This window comes from Staurois parvus, unplaced genomic scaffold (assembly GCF_062004578.1).
Source record: "Staurois parvus isolate SC_StPar_1 unplaced genomic scaffold, SC_StPar_1.0 ptg000394l, whole genome shotgun sequence".
Lineage (NCBI taxonomy): Eukaryota > Metazoa > Chordata > Amphibia > Anura > Ranidae > Staurois > Staurois parvus.
This window is the reverse complement of record NW_028318190.1, coordinates 8,055,710-8,080,620: the sequence shown is the minus strand read 5'-3', so window position 1 is coordinate 8,080,620 and position 24,911 is coordinate 8,055,710. Positions and strand designations below refer to the sequence as shown.

At 40.0% G+C, this 24,911-nt stretch overlaps 1 protein-coding gene across 2 annotated transcripts in view; it reads right to left on the bottom strand.

The window, feature by feature from the left end:
* Nucleotides 1–11,926: 11,926 nt before the first annotated feature.
* Nucleotides 11,927–24,911, bottom strand: part of DNAJC8 (DnaJ heat shock protein family (Hsp40) member C8) — a 52,524-nt gene continuing 39,539 nt past the window's right edge. The window contains exons 8-10 of one of the 2 annotated variants that reach the window (XM_089686311.1): nt 22,286–22,361; nt 20,240–20,376; nt 11,927–14,970 (exon numbers count right to left, since the gene is read on the bottom strand). In XM_089686311.1, the coding sequence (XP_089542437.1) occupies nt 14,880–14,970; nt 20,240–20,376; nt 22,286–22,361 (304 nt within the window). In that variant the 3' untranslated portion in view covers nt 11,927–14,879. The remainder of the gene's footprint in view (nt 14,971–20,239; nt 20,377–22,285; nt 22,362–24,911) is intronic. The other variant, XM_089686312.1, reaches the window with a different exon arrangement.

Sequence of the window (24,911 nt, the reverse complement as noted above, 5' to 3'; positions counted from 1 at the left end):
ATATGGCCCATGGTACCTATTTGTTGACAGCCCCGAAAGCAAGTTGGAGAATATAAGGGAATAAAATGAGCCAGTCGAGCAGGCGTAAAATACCATCTATAAAAAGGACCTTGTAGGCATTTTCTAGTATAACAACATTCCTCGAGCATTTAGACAATGCTTGAGTCATGATCCGCCAGTCTTTCTGATCTAGACAACCCCCGAGTTCCAATTGCCAATGCTGATAAGGGCGAACCGGGGGTGTCCTATAGGAAATGACAGCGGAGTAGACAAGGGAGATCAAACCTGGCGCATGAGGCCTGTGCGTGCAAAGACTTTGGAAGGGAGTCAGCCTATAGGGATCCGAATGGGCTTGTAATAATGTAGTAAGAAAGTGATGGAATTACACAGTCTGGCTGAAAAAAGACAAAAGTCCATCCAATTCAACTATAGAAGAAAAAAAAAAAGTTATAATCCTATATCCACAGTTGATCCAGAGGAAGGCAAAAAACCCAGCAAAGCATGATCCAATTTGCACCTGCTGGGAAAACATTCCTTCCTGATCCCCCAAGAAGCAATCGGATATTCCCTGGATCAACTTTACCTACAAATGTTAGTATTCAGTTATATTCTGTGTATCTAAGAAATAATCCATGCCCTTTTTGAAGCAATCCAATGAGCCGGCCAGAACCAACTCCTGAGGGAGTCTATTCCACATCTCTCACTGTGAAGAAACCTTTCCATGTTTGGAGATTAAATTTATTTTCCTCCAGACGTAAAGAGTGCCCCCTTGTCCTCTGTGTTGACCTCAGGGTGAATAGCTCTACACAGAGTTCACTATATGAACCACTGATGTATTTATACATGTTGATCATATCTCCCCTTAACCTCCCTAGCGTATGATTTCAGATTTTTCGTGCTGAAAGCAGTACCATTTTTTTGCATGGAAATATGGATTTTTTTTTTTCTATTGCAGGCCTGTAATTTAGGAATAACTCACTGAAATCTGTCCGAACATGAGTCTAGTAAACATTCCGGATATGATAAAACTTGAAACACAAAATCATAAATTATAATTTAATAAATAATCATAAAAAATTATAATAATTTTAATTAAATAATATAATCAAACCAAAAACACTTAAATTTGAAATATAGCGCCAAGTTCGCATATCGCTGAGTAAAGTCGCAGAATCGTTTTCAGTGTCTGATGACGAAATTCCCCACGAATCATTAATCACTCAATTCTGCAAGTGGTTCTGATTTACTATCGCTGTTCTCTAGCTGGTCTAAAACTGCTTTTGACATAAAGGGACGCTTTTTGGACGCCATGGACTCTTCTAAGTTTCCAGGCAGAAAGAACAGTCAAAATACAGGCAGGGCACAGGACAAAGCAGTAAGGACAAAATGTATGTGAAATGTTTTGAAACAGCAATGTTTTACTATGTAATAATCATTTTTTAAAAAAATGAATTTTTTTTAAAAATTTCAAATTTGCCGCCGGTTCCAGCGCCCGTACGTCCCGACGTCACAGGGACCGGAACACGGAATCAGCCGGAGGAGATGGCCGGGGACGCTGCATGGGACACATCACGGGAGCGAAGGACAAGGTAAGCACTGCAGGGACTCCCTATGCAACGCTGCATGGTAAGCCCGAGTGTAGCTCGGGGTTACCGCTTTTGGTACTGAAACTCTACCCCGAGCTACACTCGGGAATACCGCTAGGGAGGTTAATCTCTTCTCAAGAGAGAATAAATTTAGTTCCTTTAATCTTTCCTCATAGCTAAGCTCCTTCATGCCTCGTATAAGTTTAGTTGCCCTTCACTGTACTTTCTCAAGTTCCCCAATGTTCTTTCTGTGAATTGGTGCCCAAAACTGAACTGCATATTCCAGATAAGGTATTACTGATGATTTGTACAAGGGTAGAATGATCTCTCTCTCTCTCTCTCTGGAGTCTATACCTCTTTTAATACAAGAGAGGATTTTGCTTGCTTTAGAAGCCGCAGCTTGGCATTGCATGCCATTATTAAGCTTGTGATGTACCAGAACCCCCAGATCCTTCACCATTGATTCCCCCAGTTGTACCCCCCCTAGTATGTATGATGCATGCCTATTCTTAACCCCCAAGTGCATAACCTTACATTTATCAACATTAAATCTCATTTGCCACATAGTTGCCCAATTAAACAGTGCATTGAGGTCGGCTTGTAAGTTGAAGACATCCTGTAAGGACGTTATTCCACTGCACAGCTTGGTGTCATCTGCAAAGACTGAAATGGGAATTTTAATCTTAGACCCTATATCGTTTATAAATAAATTAAAAAGTAAGGGTCCCAACACTGAACCATGGGGTACACCATTGGTGACCCCAGACCATTCAGAGTATGAATCATTAACCACTACTCTCTGAATACGATCTTTTAGCCAGTTTTCTATCCAATTACATACAGATTTTTCCAAGCCCGTAGACTTTACCTTACAAATTAGCTGTGTGTGGGGAACTGTGTCAAACGCTTTTGCAAATTCCAAGTATACCACGTCCACCGCCACCCCTCTGTCCAAGGTTTTGCTCACCCCGTCATTAAAAAAAAAAAAAAAAAAAAAAAAAAAAAAATCAGATTTGTTCGACAACTTCTGTCTTTCATGAATCCATGCTGTCTGTTGCTTAAAATATTTTTTTTTCAGCAAGAACTGGCTTTTTTTTCAGCAAGGAAGTGGTCTTTTATTAAACTCTCCAGTGTCTTCCCAACTATAGAAGTTAAACTAACAGGTCTGTAATTACTTGGTAAAGATTTTGACCCCTTTTTAAATATTGGCACCAGTGGTACTACGCCAGTCATTAAAGAGTCCTTAAAAATTAGAAACTGGCTTTGAAATGACAGAGCTCAATTCTTTAAGGACCCATGGGTGTATGCTATCCGGTCCAGGTGCTTTATTCACCTTTATTCTGTCTAAATATTTTTGGATCATATCAATTGTGAGCCATCATCTGGAGCTGTGTCAATACCTTGCCCATTATGGACAAGAGCTCCCCCATGCTCCTTTGTATATACAGAGCTGAAGAAGGTATTAAATAAATTTGCCTTCTCTTTGTCCCCAGTCACCCACTCTAGATTATTTTGTAAAGGGCCTACATGCTCGGACCGAACCTTTTTACTATTAATATATTTGAAGAATTGTTTGGGGTTGGAGGTAGCTAAAATGTTCCCCCAACGCGATATCATGTGAAGAATGCAAAGTCGCAAAAGTGAGTATCCGGGTAGGAGAGAGCATGGACTGTACGTCATTGAAGCCATGGGCTGGCCACCACACAAACCGCCCAGGATTGTCAAGGCCCGGGGGAAACAATGGGTTGTGGAATAGGTGCATCAAGGGTAAGTGAGCAGAAAGAAGACCAGCAGAATATTTAACAGAGTCCCAAAGTTGAAGCGTATGTGTTAATGTCGGGCCGCGGTGAAGGGTAACGAATAGGAGGGAGCCATGCCAAAGAAGAAAGTGGCGTCGGGTGGGAGTTCATCAGATCCACTGTGGCCCACAAGCAAATATTGCGAGGCGCTTGAAGATGGGCTAGTGGAGCTATGTTCGCCACCTAAATAGTATGCATGAAGATTCAGGACAGATAATCCACCTTCATTCCTACGGGCAAATAAAATTATTTTAGTAATTCTAGGACATGAGGAGCCCCAAATGAAAGACAGAAGCTTCCGTTGATGAATGAGTAAGATATGCAAAGGGGCAGGGATCGGTAAGACCCAAAACACATAATAATTTTGGGAGAGAAGTCATACGGATCGCATTAATTCTACCGAACCACGAAAGCAGAAGATGAGCCCAAGAAGACAACATTTCTGTCAAGTCTTTAAAGACAGAGGGGAAATTAGCTTCATACAGTCCTTCGTAACATGGGGCAATCTTAATCCCCAGGTATGGCAAGACCGAAAGCCATTGAAAAGAAAATTATTGTTCTAGAGTTGCCAGCAGCGTGGGGGAAAGGGTAATAGACATGACTTCAGATTTAGCGGGATTAACAGAGGCCTGAAAGAGCAGCAAAGGAGTCCAGAACCGCCAGTAAATTGAGCAGAGTAACAACAGACAGCAATATGTCGTCCGCAAACAACGAGAGCTTATGCTTGGAACCGACTATGTCCAGCCCCTTAATATCGAGATGCATACGCATTCTGAATATTTTCATGCATATCAATCTTATTTGAGGAGAATGTAAAATCCAGGTGGAATCAGAAGAATAAAAAAAAGTAATTCTTTGATTTGCCTGGTTTTTTTAATTGATTTGCCTTTTATTTAATTAGCAAGTATATAAAATTGTGTGACTTTCATGGTATACTGCTAGATTAATGCATGAAAATCAGTAGAACAAGGGTTCAGTACTCTCATCCCCAAGAGTTACAAAATCTGGGTCAAACAAAAATTTTGCTTAAACACACCTCTAGTTATTGTTTGTAAAAATGTTAATTTTAGCGCACGAGTATAAGTCCTGCCAAAAATAGGAATATTTACTGGTGTTTGTACTGAGGGAAGTAGTGCAGAATGAGCATCAAGGGAACAATTTGTGCAATTTTTGTTACAAATGGAAATTCGGACGTCATTTTCATTATTGTATATGTATCCACATGTTCATTATGTATATACAGCAGGGCTTGAAAAAGCCGCTCACCAAATGCGAGGAGAAATTCTCTAGCGGCGAGCACAGATGATGGAGCGGCTGCGCTCCAAGCCTCATTGTAAAGCCGAGTAGCGGTTTCTTCGGCACCGCCGCTGAGTGGACAGGTGCAGGAGAGGTCTGCTCTCCTCCGTTGAGAGGAGACACCCTCTCCACCACCGCCGGGACACAAGGAGTAAGTACTGTATACACGTCATATCACTATAATGGAGTACAGGGGAGCTGGGATATACATTACTCAGTAATGTATATCCCAGCTCCCCTGTACTCCATTACTGTATACGTCATATCACTATAATGGAGTACAGGGGAGCTGGGATATACATTACTGTATACATGTCATATCACTATAATGGAGTACAGGGGAGCTGGGATATACATTACTCAGTAATGTATATCCCCGCTCCCCTGTACTCCATTACTGTATACATCATATCACTATAGTGGAGTACAGGGGAGCTGGGATATACATTACTGTATACAGTATTATATTTTGGACTCTTTATTCTAAAGAAAAATGTAATTTCATAAGCTTTAAGGGGCTGTGGTTGGGGGCAGGGCTGGAGGCGGACCTGGGCAAGGTTGGGTGGAGCAACTGGTGGAAAGTAAGGTTTGCGCCTGGCTAGGAGGTCTAGACTCAAAATTTTAAGACCTGTATACAGTGTATGTATCCACATTTCCAAATAACAATAGTAACAAATCTCAACAAATCCGAAATAATGAAAAAAAATTATCAGAATTCAAATTAAAAATGGAAACATATTGCAATAAAAATAGTAAGGTATAAAAGTGAAATAAGATGATGATTCCTACTTAGGCTACTTTAAGAATAAAACAGACTAGAATGGTATAGAATAAAACAGATCAGAACAAAGCAGAATAGAATAAAACAGAATAGAAAAAATGAAAACGAAAATAAAAGAAAAGCAATACAATAGAACAGGATAAAATAGAATCAATATAGCAGTCTATTGAAATATGTATTTCGAAGAGATTTGAAAATAATGAATATACAAAACAAATCTGAATACACAAACCAGATTACGAAAAGGAATCATTCTAACATAATGAATATGATGAAACTAAATGACTAACCTAATGAACAAATCTGAAACTAAACAATTTTTTCCATGCACGTCTCTATAAACAACATCTATAAATGCTTTGTGGAACTACAAGTCTCAGTATAAATGAAAGAAATGTGTTGGCTCATGCATATCTTGTTCACTTTTGTACTTTGTTCATAATTATAAGCTTTGTTCTATGAAAAAAGTACATTGGCAGCACAGTGGCTAAATGGTTAGCACTTCCGCCTGGCCATACTAAGGTTGTTCGTTCAAATCCCAAACACAGCACCACCTGCCTGCCATGTTTGCATGTTCTCCCTGTGCCTGCGTGGGCTGCCTCTGGGTACTTCCTCCCACACTCCAAAGACATGCTGGTAGGTTAATTGGATCCTGTCTAAATTGGCCCTAGTATGTGTATATATGAATGTAAGTTAGGGACCTTAGATTGTACACCCCTTGAGGGTTAGGGACTGATGTGAATGTGTAATATATATATGTGAAGCGCTGCGTAAATTGACAGCACTATATAAGTACCTGAAATAAATAAAATACAAATCTTTTAACATACAATTTTTTTTGTACTTATTTGTATACATTACATACCACAAGTATCCATTTCTTTTTTTCTTCTGGGTAATCTCTATATACAGGGATATGGTATGAGAGAATGTGACTGCTCCCTCCGACCACCTCTTCTTTTTTTTCTTCTTCTTCTATTAGAGTGGGCTCTCAATACTCATACTAATCTGAAAGTTCCCTAGCTGGTGATATCACTGATTTTATGTGTCATTTAGTTGGCAGTGACTACCTGTCTAATATCCAGTTAGCACAGTACTCCAGGCTGCCTAGTGGAGAAATGGACAATAGGCACAGACAACTGAAGGCCAGCCCTCTTGAGACTTCTAAAACATCTCCACCTAGAGTTCTCCTTCGTGTACTCAGGAGAGTAGAATTGTTTTCTTCAGCTCTGATTTTGTTTTGTCTGGACGATTAGCAATAGCTACTAGAAGATGCAGGCTGGATACTAAAATCATAGACATTAATCCAGTTAGCCAACAAGCACAACTTTTTTTCCAGTTCATTAAAGGTATATTTTGGTGGCTTTGTTAGCTATGGCTTGGCATTCCATGCTATTGCTAAGTCTGATGTACAAGCACATCTTTTTCCATCATAGATTCTCCCAGGAGCATAACTTTATATTTTCAGCACTAAACCTCATTTTGCAGGTAGCCTAAACTCCTATTTTATCAATATCTTTCTACATTTTCTCTACACCAGTTTGTGCCGTTCCATCAATTAGGGTATAAGGTATCTGGTATCTGGCCCATGTGATTTGCTCACATTTATTTTCTCTAGTCCCTTTTGGTCACTCAGAGGTACCTTCACTAAAATGTCCTAATATTACTGTTAAGACTTTCAAACTATTTAATCTGTAAAACCTGAAGAGGAAAAAGTGACTTATCTGTTCTTTAAATGACCTTTTTACTAATGCATATATTTGAAAAAAAAAAAAAAAAAAAGAAAATATTTTGTTGCACGCTGTAAAAATCTCTCTGAGCTCATTGACAAACACAGCCTTTTCTTTATCCAAACAGGGCCTTATTGCCTCACCTACAGGAGTAGGTCATTAGGCCAAAAAAAAAAAAAAACCCTCAGTACCTCCTATAAAAACAGTCCTCTGTGAGCATAAACATCTCTCTGCTATAGGCCTGCAGTTAGTCACAAGCAGTGTCAAAGGAGAAAACACCATAGAGGGGTGGCTGTTGTGTCCAATGAACCCAGGGAAAGGGAATTTACGGGGGGGGGGGGGGGGGGGGGGGGGTTTGGGGGAAATCCCATTTTCTCTCATGTTCGTTGACGGACACAGCCCTTTCTTCTTTATCCATGACCAAACAGAGATGTCCCCAAGCAGTGCTAATCTCAATGAGGGGTGGGCATTTCAACGAAAGATGAAAAGACCCTGGCATGCAATGCCAAGCTGCGGTTTCTAAAGCAAGCAAAATCCTCTCTTGTATTAAAAGAGGTATGGACTCCAGAGAGAGAGATATTATATTACCCCTGTACAAATCATTAGTAAGACCTCATCTGGAAAATGCAGTTCAGTTTTGGGCACCAATTCACAAAAAGAACATTGGGGAACTGGAGAAAGTACAGAGAAGGGTAACCAAACTGATACGAGGCATGGAGGAGATCAGCTATGAGGAAAGATTATCTCTTGAGGAGATTAAGGGGAGATATGATCTCCAAGTATAAATACATCAGTGGTTCATATAGTGAACCCGGTGTAGAGCTATTCACCCTGAGGTCAACACAGAGGACAAGGGGGCACTCTTTACGTCTGGAGGAAAAGAAAGGTCTCCAAACACGAAAAGGTTTCTTTACAGTGAGAGCTGTGAAAATGTGGAATAGACTCCCTCAAGAGTTGGTTCTGGCCAGCTCAGTGGATTGCGTCAAAAAAGGCCTGGATTCTTTCTTAGATACACAGAATATAACTGGATACTAACATTTATAGGTAAAGTTGATCCACGGAATATCCGATTGCTTCTCGAGGGAACAGGAAGGATTTTTTTTTTCCCAGCAGGATCAAATTGGATTGTGCTTTGCTGGGTTTTTTGCCTTCCTCTGGATCAACTGTGGGTATAGGATTATAACTTTTTTTTTTTTACAGTTGAACTAGATGAATTTGTCTTTCAGCCAGACTATGTAACTATGACCCAGAGCAACATGCCAACGCTCTGAACCAAAGGGTGCCCAGAAATCCAAAACAGCTGCCTGCAAAACTGTGCTAACACATCAATTGTATAGAACTTCTTAAACATGTGCACAGACAACCAGGTCTCCGCAGTGCAAACTTGAGAAACAGAAGCCTGATGTTGTGACACGAAGGAGGCACTAACCACCCTGATGAGGTGCACAGTAACAAGGAAGGGAGGTTCCCGGCCCTTAATGGCATACGCCTGCACAATTGTATGCCGAATTCAACAAGAAATAGTTCCAGAAGAGGCCGTCAGGCCTGCTTTCAGCCCATGCGTGAGCAAAAAGAATCAGACCCCAGAAAAGCAGCCATCACGGAAAGGTACACGAGAGTCAGGAGAACTACATCCAGGGAGTGCAGCGCCACAAAGAAAGGATGACAATGTCCTCATTCACGTAAAATTCTGACACCATCTTCAGAAGAAAAGAAATGGAAGGTCGAAGAACTACTTAGTCCTTGTGCAAAACCAGGTAAGGTGGCTTACAGGACAAAGCCGCCACTCCGACACCCTCTAATCTTAATGGCAACTAGGAAGGCAACTCTTTGCCAAAGTGTAAGGGAAGGTATATCCTGAATGCTCTCAAAAGGGAGGCTTCCGATGAGCCCACAGCAACAAATTCAAGTCCCACAGTGGCAACAGGGAGCTCTCAGGGAACACTATGGGACGAACCCACTAAAAGAAAGCGCGATCCAAGGAATGCATGGCCAAGGGATGCTAAAAGAAGCCCGGGTAGAGACTTAACCGTTGATCATGCTCAAGGCAAGCTTCTGATCCATGCCACATTGGAGGAAGACCAACACCCGAGCAACTGAAATGAGCAAGGATGTAAACCCAGAGCTTCACACCAAAAGATATAAACCCTCCAAGTGCAATGATAAATCTTCTGGAAGGTAGACTTATGAGCCTTTAACTCTGTCGGAATCACAGAGCCACACAAAACTCTCTGTCCCTCAGAACTAGGCTTTCAATAGCAACGCTGTCAAGCCAGTTACGGTAGACAGGATGGAGCACAGGCCTCCATCCATAGACGGACCTCTCGAAGGGGCAGCCACCAGGGAGCATCCGCCACCAACCTAACCACATCGGCATACCACGAGCGGCGAGGCCAGTCCAGAGTCACCAGGATCCTTTCAGCCTCTAGCCTAAGTAGCAGACAAGGAATCAGTCGGAGGACCGAAAGGAATAGTTGAGATTGTACTGATCCCAAGATGGCACTAGCACCTCTGTTGAGTTCCTTAGAGGATCTAACGATCTTACCAAAAACGTAGAACCTTAAGTTTGAGAAGGGACTCCAGAAGATCCACATCCACTATCCCCCAGCGAAGGCAGAGCTGACAGAACACCTCCTGAGGCAGGGACCATTTTCCCTGAGCCATCATCCAATGGCTGAGATAATCTGCTGGCCATTTTTTTGACCCCCCCAGAATATGTACGGAGGACCTAGCTAGAACAAACCTTTCCGCCCATCTCAGGATGTGAGATGCCTCCAGCGCCACTGTGGCATTTCACATGCTCCCCCGATTGACTTATGCCACCACGGTGGTGTTATTCGACTGGATCCGGATCGGCAGACCCCGTAGGCGATTCGTCCAATATGTCAGCCTGAGCATCCGAACCTCCAGGACATTGATGTAGTCGATCTTCCGGAGTCCAATGACCTTGAGCAGAGTCCGATTCCAGAACTCCTCACTAGCCCAGACTAGGTTGGCATCCAGCCTGACCACAAGCCCATCGAAGAGGAAGGAAGGACTTTCCATTCTGAAGAGCCAGAGACCAAAGCCACAAGAGAAGAAAGGTCATCAACCACCCCAGGAGAATTCAAATGTCCAGGGCAGCGGAAGGCCTGTTACATTTTGAAAGGATTTCTTTCTGCAGTGTTCTTGTATGGAACCAGGCATATGGAACAGCTTCGAAGGTAGCCACTGCTAGGCATGCAAAAAAGCAGAGAGGGTCTCCTGTAAGTCCAAGAGCTGCTGAACCGCAGACCAGAAAATGTATATTATATAGGGTGCGCTTGTTAGAGCCTAACCTCTGTAGCTGTAGGATAAAAGGTGCCAGATGGATATCAGGGATGGATGAATGGGAGCAATAACGCTGAGGCAGCTCTTCTTAGAGTGGAAGCAAGGCTCTAATGCAGTAAACATAAAAAAAGAGAGGAAGGCACCTCTAAGTGCAGTATACACAATTAATGAATAGATAAATTGCACTTACAAGATAAATAGTTAAAAAGACTTGTCCTGTGGTGTGTTAAGATCCAGGTGAGAGATTCAGCAGCAGCTCAGTCTATGGGATCAGGAAGTATGAACTAGGATGTGTTTGTGTATCCAGATACACAGACACATACTAGTTCATACTTCCTGATCCTATAGATGGAGCTGCTGCTGGACAGCTAGATGTCTCACCTGGATCTTAACACACTACAGGATGAGTCTTTAATTATTTATCTTGTAAGTGCAATTTATTTATTGTTGACTAATTGTCCATACTGCACTTAGGAGGCGCCTTCCTCTCTTTTTCATGGACCGCAGACCAGAGCTTCAGTAGTTTGTCTGAAGGGAACAGCTTGGCCTGCTCCAAATTGAGGATCAGCCCCAAATACTAAAAATCACACAAGCGATCAAATACCACCAAAAGAAAGCTCTATTCGTTGGGAAAAAAAAAAAAAAAAAAAGGACGTAAATTTAATTTGGGTGGGTCACATGACCGTGCAATTGTCAGTTAAAGTAACACAGTGCCGTAATGCAAAAAATGGCCTGGTCAGGAAGGGGGGTGAATCCTTAGGAGGGCAAGTGGTTAATATGTGATTTGTTAAATTTAGTTACCTGGGATATTATGCATTTATCCACAAAAGAACTAGGGTGTGGTAGATGTGATAGAAAATGTTGTATCCAATTATCAACTGATATTTCAGAGATACAATGTGCATAAGCTTGCAGAGGAATATCCACAGTTTTAATGTCTTCAATAGCTTTTGTTTTGATTAGTAAATATCTCCACACCAGGAGTAAACTAGTGATAGAATACAATGGAGGGGTAATTATCTTTGGCTGAAGAAAATATGCCATTATCAATGCAAAAAGATCATGTCCCTTTGTAACCTTTACTGCAGTACCCCACAATAAAAGTCTTCTGATAAGAACCAATATTTCAACTGATCTATGCGTGAAGCATAATATGCTGGTATGTCTGATAGACTCATGCCGCCTTTTAATGCTTATGTTAAATACATTTTTTAAATTTTAAATGTTCTGTCCTCATTTTTTTTATTTGACTTTTTGTTTTTCCTAAATCTTTGTTTTTATTTTTAACTGGAAAAAAAACCCAAAACCAAAAACAAAAAATCACATATGCACAAAGGTTTCCATTGTCAAAACCACAAGTAATATTAATAGTTCAAAAGAAAAAAAAAAAAAAAACACCTTCTCTTCACATGACACACAAGGCAATATTGTCTGACATTTTATTAGATTAATACTCAAATGTATGGGACTATAACAAATGTAACACATCCGTTATATAACGATTTTATTCTCTGAAGTTTTGTAATGGACTTTAGCATTTTCCTTATAGCTAGTGGCTGTGCTTGTAATGGTCAAGCTGGGTGACTGTGTATGATTAGATATCTTCACACTTGCATTTTAGCACCAAGCGACAGCTGTTAGCAACTGCCTGGAACTGCTGTTCTTCTCTGTGATAAACAGATTATCAAAGCTCACATCAATATGGTCTACTGAAATTGTGTACAGAACACTGCATTGATGTTCAGATAACACTGTTCAACAGGTAAAAAGTTTTGGGCATAAAATTAGCTAATCTTACATAATTTTGGGGTGCTGAAAACGAAAATGACCCTAAAAAATGTTGATTGGCTCTAGTTTCCATGATATATTCACCCATCTAATGACGTAAGCCATTCAAAATTATGATGCAACTTCAGCTGCATATTGCGCAATTGATACTGGTGACCAATAGAAAATTGCATGTATACTGAGATGATGCAATATTAGCCTTTAATTGCATCACTTCACTGCATAAAAGCTGCAGTATCTGTAGCTGATTGTAGTTCGACAGCGTCTTTACATTTCGTTTTATGCTTATATAGCCTACTCAGTAATGCCTCGAACTTGTGTGAATAAAGCAGATAATTTCTGCTATATCTGCGGTGAAATAACTTTTATCTCACAAAAAAGGAGGATAACAGGAATGATTAAGAAAGCCTACAACTTGTATTTTGGCTGCAAGATAGGAGACCAGGACAAGAGCTGGGCACCACATATATGCTGCAATTCTTGTGGGACGGCACTGGAGCAATGGTTGAATGGAAAAAAGGCATCTATGCCTTTCGCTGTGCCAATGATTTGGAGAGAGCCAACAGATCATGTTAGTAATTGTTACTTTTGTATGGTGCCTCCAATTGTAAAAGGGCTAAATAAGAAGAAAAAGTTATCTGTGCACTATCCAAATATTCCATCGGCAATACGTCCAGTTCCTCATGGAGAGGGACTACCAATTCCTAAAGCACCAGAATCCTTCGTGGTTGAGTCAAGTGAGGAAGAACCTGAAGCATGTAGTCACGTGCAGTTGTAAGAGATAGCCCTTTCCTCGAATACAAGAGAAAAGCCAAGAGAAGCAAAACCGACACAAACTGAAGACAAAACTAGTGAGAATCCTAAGTATTAAAATGATTCAACTTGGCTTATGGCTATAATTTTTCTTGGTAATCCTATGCAATATATTATGCCATTTAGGCTTTGTTATGTAGTCAATATCACTTGCTTTATATTTGTGGAAAGACATCTATCTATATAATTATTGTGCATTATGTAGTCATTACGCCTATAGTAGAAAACTTTCCGTTTACAGAAAAACTAGAGCCAATTGACAAATTTCATTGTTATATTTGAACTCAGAATGTGAAATTCATTAAGAAATGGATCCTTTTGTTTCCAAAACTGGCAAAAAATAAAAATTTGTTGAACAGTGTAATCTGCAATGGTATGCAATGTGCCCCATGACAATCATTTATTGCAGACATGCATGGAGATAGCTGTCAGAAGTCAGTACAATAAGGCAGGTGTGAAGATTTATAGTCTACAGGTACCCTTACAAACCAAAAGCAAACCGGCATCACCACTATTCCATTACCCATTTTCACCAGCACACTGGATTTATTGAAGATATCTGCTAGAACACAGCTATGTCTATAAAGCATTCATTCACTTTCATAGACCTCACCTCAATAAAGAAAAATGGCAGAACCTACAGAGAGTCTGCTTAATGATTATGATAGTAACAGAGGGGGGTTTCCACTTTAATACCCCAGCTTTATATACCTTCATGAAGTAACAAAGGGATCTTGTCTGTATTTTCATACAAGACCCCATCCTAATCTTGTATACACTGGCTCTGCAGGGTAAGTAAATATAGGGAAAGCGAGCTATTTTACAACCCAAGCCAATAAGCCAAGCTTGCTCTGGGGGCACTCAGGAGTGAGGGGTCAGGAGCGCAAGCGGGGGAGGCCCGAGAAGGAGGATCCGGGTAGAGCCATGGCTCAGGAACATGCTTACTTTGATGCTCACAGAGCAAGCTGGTTGCTCTGGAGGCACTCAGCAGGAGGGAGGGGTTAGGAGCGCCGGTGGGGGGACCCGAGAAGAGGAGGATCCGGGCAGAGCCACGACTCAGGAACATGCCTACTTGGGTGCCCCCAGAGCAAATTGCTTGCTCTGGGGGCACTCAGCAGGAGGGAGGGGTCAGGAGCAGCGGCAGGGGAACCCAAAAAGGAGGAGAATCTGGGCTGCTCTGTGCAATACCACTTTACAGAGCAGGTAAATATGACTTTTTTTTTTTTGGAATAACAAACCAAGACTTTATAATCACTTTAACTGTGCTTTACACGATCCTGTAATTCAGCATAGCTTGATACAGGTCAGGCAAGCTAATTGCAGGCTCAGGGCTACATCTGAACAGAAAACCCCCACATACAAACTGAGAAAATCATACAGGGCTAAACTTTGGGGGAGGGATGGGGCATTTTATCCATTTTGCTACTACATGGAGATGTATTAAGTAGGGATTGTTGTTAAGAGTGGAAAATAAATCTCTTTCTACTGGTCACATGTCTTAAGACTTAATGAATTTAAACTTGTTACAATAAAGGTACAAAATATTAAATTATAAGTGTCTCCCCACAAAGAAAACAAAATAAAGGGGAGCTGTACAAAAGCTGAACAAGAAAAAAAAGAGAAAAAAAAAAAAAAAAAAAAGAAGAATCCTTCCACAGCCAAACAGGTGACCAGTGAACAGGATACTACAGATAATGAAATCACAGTTCATAAAACTCGGAGTCGTCTCACAAAGAAGGGGGTCACTCTCTCTGTTCCATCTTCACTTTGGGGGGCTTTAAAAATGTCCGTGCCTTTTTTTCCTTTTTTTTGGACTTTGAGTGTGCCTGAAAATTTCTCCAACTGTCAACACGCCCATCTCGACTTTCCTAAAATAATTAAAAAAAAAAAAAAAGTCACGCTCAAGATCAATGTAAAAATTGCAGAAATCACCAAAACGTTTAAAAGAAACCAGATTGTGTATGCTGTGAGAAGATGCCACAAGGCAGCCCATCAACAACATGCCAAGAAGTACCTAGTGAAGACTGCAAATGTCTGGAACCAAGAGTGGCATATGGATCTTAGTACAATTTAATATGTACCTCATATAATTAAACCACGCTTTCAGGAATACCTTCCACCTCTTGTAAAGGGAATTCCCTTTGCAAAAATGATTAAAGTGGTTAGGAGCAACTCTAACCCTGTTACTGCATTAATAAAATTAGATAAAATGATCCAGCGCTTTACAGAAAGAGGATCATATATCACTCATTGCCCATCCTCAAGTGCATGGTAATTGACCGCGTTTCCCCGCTAACCAGAGGTGGAGATCACCATCGCATATCACAGTAATGTGAATGTCGTTGGATTGACTCTTTACAAACCATGGCACTGAAATTTCTTAATGAACAATTGAGCTACAATTGCTTCCTGTGATATTTTGCCATCACATCAAGATTCTGCACCATATAGGATTGATTGCCTCTGTTTTGAAGTTTTTCAGGGATATGATGATTGGCAGCAGTGATGTTAATGTGTGTGCTTCTCTCATCAGAAGTTTCTTGTAATTTTGGTGTCCCCCACGTTTTGTGATCAGGCTATCCTTGCTTAAAAAGCTTCCCCATTTTACTGGCGAAATAACCTTTCCTTTGATGACCTGTATAAAGCCCTCCTTATATCTTCACTCAGATTTTGAGAAACATTTTTCCACTATTCATAGTCCACAGTGTCTGACAGACTACACAAAACACACTTGTTTTTCTGATATCAATTTCTATTGGAGATGGTTGGCAGCAGCTATCGCCCTGTGTGTGGTCATTCTGTCAGATGCTGGTTGCTCTATGTCCCCACACGTTGCAATCTACCTGACTTTAATCCTCTATTTTGCTAATTTTTCTTGTGGGTTTGATAGCATGAATACATTTGTTGATCACCGTAACCAGTTTCTGTGCCCCCCCCCCCCCTATTTAACTTGCGCCCCCCCCCCCCCCCCAGGTAACTCAACCCTGCCATGGTTGTTTACATATTGTTTACACTGTTTAAAGCCTACATTTTCCTTTAGGAACATAAATCCTTTGCCCTGCTGACTCCCTGTATACTAGCATGATGACCCCTGTACACTCCCTTGTTGACCTCCCATCCTCTGCCCACCTGACATTTTTTACTGCACCCCCACATCAGACTTGCTAGATCAGCCCGGTTTTAAATTTTTGTCGCTCGGTCTCCCTCACTCTGTCTCTTGCACACCTATCCCAGTACTAATTCAGCTTGAGCACCATCTAATCTAGGCAGCATAATGCCGTCATACGTTTCTCTGGTCTCGTGCACCCACACCATTGTTATACATATATAAAAAATCCAGCACCTGAACAGTAAAGAATAAGATATGAATTTAAAAGAAAGGGCGGCACTCAAGGGGCTTGAAAGGTGGACATTCAGTGATCAAGTATATTCTGTTGGAATCACACTCCTTAGTCATATATTTCACAATGGGATCCATCTGTCATTTGCTGCCCTTCAATTGAAATTTAATTTACCATCCTCTGTGCATCTATACTAAATGCAATTAAGACATGCCATTAAGGCTCAGAGTACTTCCACTGAATGGATACTGTCCCCTACCCCCATTTTCAATATTAAAATATGCTGAAAATTCTAAGGGGTTCAGATCACATTGCTACACTATGCTCCTGAGGACTTTCCTCCATTTACACCCATTGAAGGTGACAGAGAAATGGGAGGGCGATGTTGGTCCACTTACGGGTTACAATTGGGAAGAAGCCTTCCAATCTGTGATTTGCTCCCTAAATGTAACACAATTATACACTCTTCTACGAGTATATTACACTCCATACAGGCTGTAAACTATGCGTCTCTTGACTGCCCCTCAATGCACCAGATGCAACAGGACTAGAGACCTGATCCATCTCTTGCGGAGATGCTCACAATTCTGAATTCAGTGTTTCAGGTATCCCACCCCTTGGATCTGAAATGCAGTATACTTAGTATACTAGATCTAGAAGGAGGCCATAGTAAGGGCCTTGTTCCAATCCACCAACTTATACTGGTCCATTGGAAATCAGAGCATCCGCCCACTCTGGGGGAATGGATCAAGAATGTAGGCAGCAATTTAAGATTAGAGAAATGTATTTACCAGCATAGGGGATGTCCAAACATATATGAAAAACCATGGGCTCCATGGTTGAAGGTTCCTGGTCTGGCACCTACAGACCTAATAATGGATAGGTTGTTAAGAAGTTACTCTGGGTAGAGATACAATTGTACCCCTTGCATATATGCCAAGCTTAGTATAAGTAACTGTGAAGTCTTTAATAATGCAGATGTATACTTATGTGAAACTTGATGCTGTATTGACTATTTTGTAAACACTCTTTTGGGTGAGTTGTGCCATCTTGTTTTGAATGGCAATGTTTTGACTCCTGTTAATAAAGAATAAATAAGAAAAATTGGTGTAGCGCTAAACAAATGCCACTATGCATAAACATGTACATAGATAGAACCTAAACTAATACATAGGGGTATATATACTTTCAGATATAACACAGATAATCATGCATACAAGGATAAAACCCCTTGTATATCCCCTAATAGGGAAAAACGTGACTATATGCTTGTGGTGGTTGCACACAAAATCATGCAAAAAGATGACACACTGCAACAAGTGATAAAAGTGAATATTATACAGTCCACTTCAAACAAAAACTGTGAGCCTTTAGGAACCGTGAGAGTGCCACAATCCTATAATGGTCTGAGTGCCTCCTCACCTCCCCGCACTGTATAATATTCACTTTTATCACTTGTTGCAGTGTGTCATCTTTTTGCATGATTTTGTGTGCAACCACCACAAGCATATAGTCACGTTTTTCCCTATTAGGGGATATACAAGGGGTTTTATCCTTGTATGCATGATTATCTGTGTTATATCTGAAAGTATATATACCCCTATGTATTAGTTTAGGTTCTATCTATGTATATATGTTTATGCATAGTGGCATTTGTTTAGCGCTACACCAATTTTTCTGATTTTTACTTATGCACTTTTTGGTTAAAAGGAGGGTGTTGGCAGCTTAGTGTTTTATTCATCTGAAGCGCAGGAGGTTTTAATATATTTTAGTTCTGTTAATAAAGAATATTTTCATACACACCAACATACAAACACATGGATTGATTAAACCGAGTGTGCAAGATTTGGTGCATCTGTGCATGCTAGCCAATCAGCTTCTAAAGCCAGCCATACATGGATCAAATTCTGAAAGGATTTTCGTCCTAATTTTGCACCATTAGTAGGTCACAGAACCGGCCGATTTTCATGTGACCATTGAATTTGAGTGATCGGGCATGTTGAAAAGTTTTTGAATAACAAACGAATTTCGAATCAATGATGGGAGAATGGTGCGAGAAATATAAATGAAAAAGAAATAAGCATGAGCTGTGACCTGGAAAGAAAAGAAAATTCTTGGCCACGAAAATTCTTTTCTGTAGCAACATAAGGTGAAATTGAAGGCTTGGTTGGTTGAATTTCGAAATCAACGGTGGCACCATCGGATTACAAAACGCACGAAATTTCAGATTTTCTAAAGGAATTTAGTTCGGATTTTGACCCATGTATGGCCTGCATAACATCAGATTGTTCAATTAAGCTGACAAAAAACCTCCAATAAAACCAAAAACAAAACAAAAAAAACCAAAAACCTGGAAGCGGATTGGTTTATATACACAGCACCAGATGTTGCACTCTCCAGTTTAATTGAATCAACCCCAGTGTGTCTCTTATTCTTTTTATACTTTTTTTTTTAAAATAAAAACACACATTGTATATTTTTTAATTTTTATTGCACTTCTTGGGGGTAGGGGGATTTGGAACAAGTCAAGTACCAGGACGAAACCTCCCCATCTAATGCAGCAGCAGATCACTGCTATCAAGAGTGCAATAGATCACCATAGCAGTGAAACTAGGTTGCCCAAACCTCTGTAAAGACAGGAAGTGCTGTGATGTCACATCCTTTCTTCTAATACAATGTTGTGTTTACTTCCAGTTCTACAGAACACTCTATAGACAAGTACTGATAGACAAGAGGTTAAGTCCAATTTAACCTTTGTTTAAATTTGCTAAATACATTCCAAGCATATCAAAGCAAATTGTGTTCAATGCCTTAAAGTTTATTTTCTAAAACAGCTACAACCTGAGTATCAAGGCCAGCCCCTGCCAGCAGCTGCAGAGTTGGAAACTCTGTGTTGAAGCAGCTGTACCTTTGCAAAGATCAGACACACCCCACAATGATACAGACCTATACGTCTGCAATCAGCAAAGCTTATATTTCAATAGGTAAAAACTGCCGCACAGTACCTTTTAGAATGTTTATGTTATACAAATACATTAAATAAATAAAACGCAAAACAGAAAAATAGGGAAAAATTGGGAGGAGCCAATGAAGTCACGCCTCAAAAACAGCCTTCTTATGAGTTACCAGAGACACTGAACCTTAAGGGGAGACACTACTTTTTATCTGAAGTGCGCCAGATTGGAACACATTTTAATGTGATATTCTAATCATATTTTAATAAAATGCTGTGATGTAAAAAAAGAAACAAAGATAAATCATTTCAGAACTTTTTCCACCTTTAATGTGACCTATAAACTGTACAACGCAATTGAAAAACTTAAAGCTAAAATAATGTGGTTGCGTTTACATGCTGGAGCAACAATTATAATAAAGTATGCAATTCTAAAAACCAGAACAAAGTGTGTAGAAAGTCACTTGTTTGTTCACAAATGAAGTAAAAAATCATGAGCATTCTACTCTACAAGATGGGGCAGTGCCTACATCCAATATAAACTCAAGGAAGGTACAGTGGATATAAAAAGTCTACACACCCCTGTTAAAATGTCAGGTTTCTGTGATGTAAAAAAAAATGAGACAAAGATAAATAATTTCAGAACTTTTTCTACCTTTAATGTGACCTATAAACTGTACAACTCAATTGAAAAACAAACTGAAATCTTTTTAAGTGGAGGGAAGTAAACAAACTAAAATGTGGTTGCATAAGTGTGCACACCCTCTTATAACTGGGGATGTAGCTGTGTTCAGAATTAAGCAATCACATTCAAAATCATGTTAAATAGGAGTCATTACACACCTGCCATCATTTAAAGTGCCTCTGATTAACCCCAAATAAAGTTCAGCTGTTCTTGTAGGTCTTTTCTGACATTTTCTTAGTTGCATCCTACAGCAAAAGCCATTGTCCGCAGAGAGCTTCCAAAGCATCAGAGGGATCTCATTGGTAAAAGGTATCAGTCAGGAGAAGGGTACAAAAGAATTTCCAAGGCATTAGATATACCATAAAACACAGTGAAGACAGTCATTATCAAGTGGAGAAAATATGGCACAACAGTGACATTAACAAGAACTGGACATCCCTTCAAAATTGATGAAGACGAGAAGACAACTGGTCTGGGTAGCTGTCAAGAGGCCTACAGCAACATTAAAGGAGCTTCAGGATCATCTGGAAAGTACTGGCTGTGTGGTACATGTGACAACAATCTCCCGTATTCTTCATATGTCTGGGCTATGAGGTAGAGTGGCAAAGCAGAAGCCTTTTTTTTTTTTTTTACGAACAAAAACATCCAAGCCCGGCTAAGTTTTGCAAAAACACATCTGAAGTCTCCCAAAAGCACGTGGGAAAATGTGTTCTGGTCTGTTGAAACCAAGGTTGAACTTTTTGGCCATAATTCAAAAGATATGTTTGGCGCAAAAACAATGCACATCACCAAAAGAACACCATACGCACAGTGAAGCATGGTGGTGGCAGCATCATGCTTTCGGGCTGTTTTTCTTCAGCTGGAACTGGGGCCTTAGTCAAGGTAGAGGGAATTATGAAGTTCCAAATACCAGTCAATAAAGCTGAACATGAAGAGGAACTTCATCTTTCAGCATGACAACGACCCAACGCATACATCCAAATCACCAAAGGAATGGCTTCACCAGAAGAAGATTCAAGTTTTGGAATGGCCCAGCCAGAACCGAGACCTGAATCTAATTGAAAATCTGTGGGGTGATCTGAAGAGGGCTGTGCACAGGAGATGCCCTCGCAATCTGACAGATTTGGAGTGTTTTTTGTAAGGAAGAGTGGGCAAATATTGCCAAGTCAAATTGTGCCATGCCAATAGACTCATACCCAAAAAGAGTGCTGTAATAAAATCAAAAGGTGCTTCAACAAAGTATTAGTTTAAGGGTGTGCAAACTTATGCAACCATATTTTAGTTTTTTATTTTTACTTCCCTCCACCTAAAAGATTTCAGTTTGTTGTTCAGAGTTGTACAGTTTATAGGTTACATTAAGGGCGGAAAAGGTTCTGAAATGATTTATCTTTGTCTCATTTTTTTACATCACAGAGAGATGACATTTTAACAGGGGTGTGTAGACTTTTTATATCCACTGTATATACAAACACACATACAGGGTTTAAATGCTAATTGCTTCTAAGGCCTCATTCACACCATATGTGTAGAAAAACTGATTTCACTTGCAGAAGCATCAGTTTTCATGTGCGCTCCAATGAATTTTATACAACATGTATCCCTGCACAGAAAAAAATCTGCACGTGATGTTACAGAGAACAATTGATTTTTTTTGTGCCCTCGCAGGATGCATGCAGAAAAACGGACGTCTCTGCATCATGATGTGAACGAGCCCTTATTCTTGAGACAAGACCTACGAGTGCCTCTTCCAGCTTATTTTCTCACACACGATTACTATATTTTGAAGAGGCCACTGCTACTTAACAGTGGTCTTGTGAAACACATTAAGCAAGACACCAGTGAAACTTCTGGTGAAAACCAATACGGTTCTGTGTAGACATATACAAGGACAATGCATTGGTATTTCCCAGGTGTGTCATGAATGTATACAAGCAAGTTTATTTTGATATCTTATGAATTTATATTTCCAACTGTGTTATTTTTTAAAGTAACAAACTCTGAAGAAGTTTATGTGTAGGCAAACTGCTACATATAAAAAGCAGAACAGAGTGATCAAGAATGTTTTTTTTTTTTTTTTTTTTTTTTTTTAATTGCGGCACAGAAAAGTGAGCTCAGAACCTGGCTGTGTTTTACAAATTAAAGCACATTTAAGCTATAAATTTAGCCTTCACTTTAAACCAAACTATGAAACTCCAAAACTGTACCTCAAAGTTTTTCTGCCATTCTCTGTCACGTTTGGCTTTTTCTTCAGCTTCTATTTCTTCTTCCCTTTGTCTTTTCCTGAGAGAAAAGTAAAAACTATTAACTGCATGTCCTATACACAAAAGGAACAATGTAATCGCTAAATACCACCTACTAAAAAATAAATAAAAAGGCCCCATTATGAAATACAGATCTTAGTTTAACGCGTACTGTTGTACAGGTTAATTCGGTTTATGAAACCAAGGTGCTAATAAAGTGACAATAGTGGCAAATTCAAAGTGAAGCGCTCAAAATTAGCACTAAAGTGAATGATATTGCATAAGTGTCCTGCAGAATAACAGCGAGTAAGTGATATTTGCAAATAAATATAAAGAGACAATAGTGAACAGTTCAGTATAAAATAAATGGATAAGATCATTCGGATGAGTAGCAAATAAGAGTCCAAGAAATCTCTATGATGATAGTAATATATCCAACTCCTCTACAGGTAGAGAAAACTTCCATGGTATGGAAACAGGAAGAACACCACTGGCTTCTCACAGCATTACAGGGATGACTCCGACACCACCACTATTTGCTATTCATCTGAATACCCTTATCCATTTATATTATACTGGACTGTTCACTATTGTCACTTCACATTTATTTGCAAAGATCACTTACTAGCTGTTATTCTGCGGCAAACTTATGCAATATTATTCATTTTAGTGCTAATTTTGAGCGCCTCACTTTGAATTTGCCACTATTGTCACTTTATTTATTGGCACCTTGGTTTCATAATATTGTACAGCGCTGCATTTTAAGTTTTTTCATATTTTTGCTGATATAGGGGTTTCAGGCCAGCTGCTTTGTGTGAGTTGGTGCGCTCGCTTGCTTTGCCTTTAACAGGTTAATTAGGTTTGTTTGCAGACTGGCTGGCAAGTTAGAGCTGGGAATTTTTTTCTTTTGTTGTTTGTCATGCGTCGCCCTTCCATGTGCTCCTTGTTGTGAAGGCCAGTAATAGACGGGGCAGTGGCCATTTTTTTGGATCTTAGTTTTAATATGAACTGTCCAGGGCTCTTAATTTTTAACGGATTTTATTCTTTGCATTAACAGCCATGTTAAAAAGTAAGTACAGCCCATGGAAATGGTTAACAGTTCAACATTTATGAATAGCAAACATTGGATCAAAACGTGTCTACAGGTAAGGTGAAAATACTTTAGCAAATGACACTGTGTATTATTTTTCATTATCTACACAAATGCAGACTTGTCATATGAAAAAATAAAGTACACTGCTACATTTACCACTTCAAATCAATGAAATTAGAAGCCAGTGTTCCAAATTAAGTACCAATAATTAGAACCTCCCAATAGTATATGCAGGTGGAACCTTTTTTTAAAGGACAAGTTCACCTTTCATAACACATTACACCCATATTCAAGATGTAAAATGTTATGAAATGACCTGCCCCAGATCCCCCGTTTTGATGCCCAGCCATATCACTTATAGTTTCTCATGCACAGAACACTGTGAATAAGTCCCGACCGCCTTAATGGCGGTCTGCTTGTAGTTCTCAGTGAACTATCACAACACTGAGAGCTGTGGTAGTTTATTGATCCTATCAATAAAAAACGGCTTGCTCATACGAAGTACAAGCAAGCAGATACACCGACAGGTCTGCAGGAGACCTGCATGGCATCAGCGATCTGGCTCCTACAACAAATAAATGGACATTTTTTAATCTGCAAAAAATATGTGCATTTATTATTTTTGTTGAAAGGTGAACTTATCTTTTAAACTTCACTTATCTGGTGTATGGTGCTCGCATCATGCTAAGATCAATAGAGCTCTCTAAGGCCCCCAGAAACAAAGCTGCATATGCCTATGAGTCTGGCAAGGGAATACAATATTACGAGATTAGCAGACTTTAATCTTCCTAGCGGTAATCCCGAGTGTGACTCGGGGATAAATTTACAGTACCAAAAGCGGTAACCCCGAGCCACACACGGGATTACACTATAGTGCTTCCCCTACGATCCCCCGATCATTACCTTCCTGCGATCCCGCGATGTTCTTCCACTGTGTCCTCTGGCCGATGCCGGCATCTGACTTCCATTCCCTGCGAGCATTGTAATGCAGGGGGGCAGAACCGGCGGAGATTCAAAAAAGTAATAATATGACACACACACAATACATTGTAATGTTAGTGTTACATTACTGTATCAAACTATTTCACCTAAATTTTGTCTCTAGTGCTTTGTCCAGTGTCCTGCCTGCACTTTTACGGTTCTTTCTGCCTGGAAACTTGAGAACGTCCATGGCATCCAAAAAGCGTCCCTTAAGGTCAAAAGCGATTTTAGATCAGCTAGAAAACAGCGATAGTGAATTAGAATCACTTTCAGAATTGAGCGATAGTAATTAGTGGGGAAATTCGTCATCAGATACTGAAAACGATTCTATTATTTATTTTTTTTTTTTAACGGAACAAAAATAGGGTTTTCTTCCATTCAAAAAAAAAAAAAAAAATATTAACAGATGCAGACATTAACGGATGTAAACAGATCTAGTTACATCTGCTAGTCCAAAGAAATTCTTGGGTGTCCGTTTTTCATTCGTAAAATGGATAGATGAAAAACGGACACACG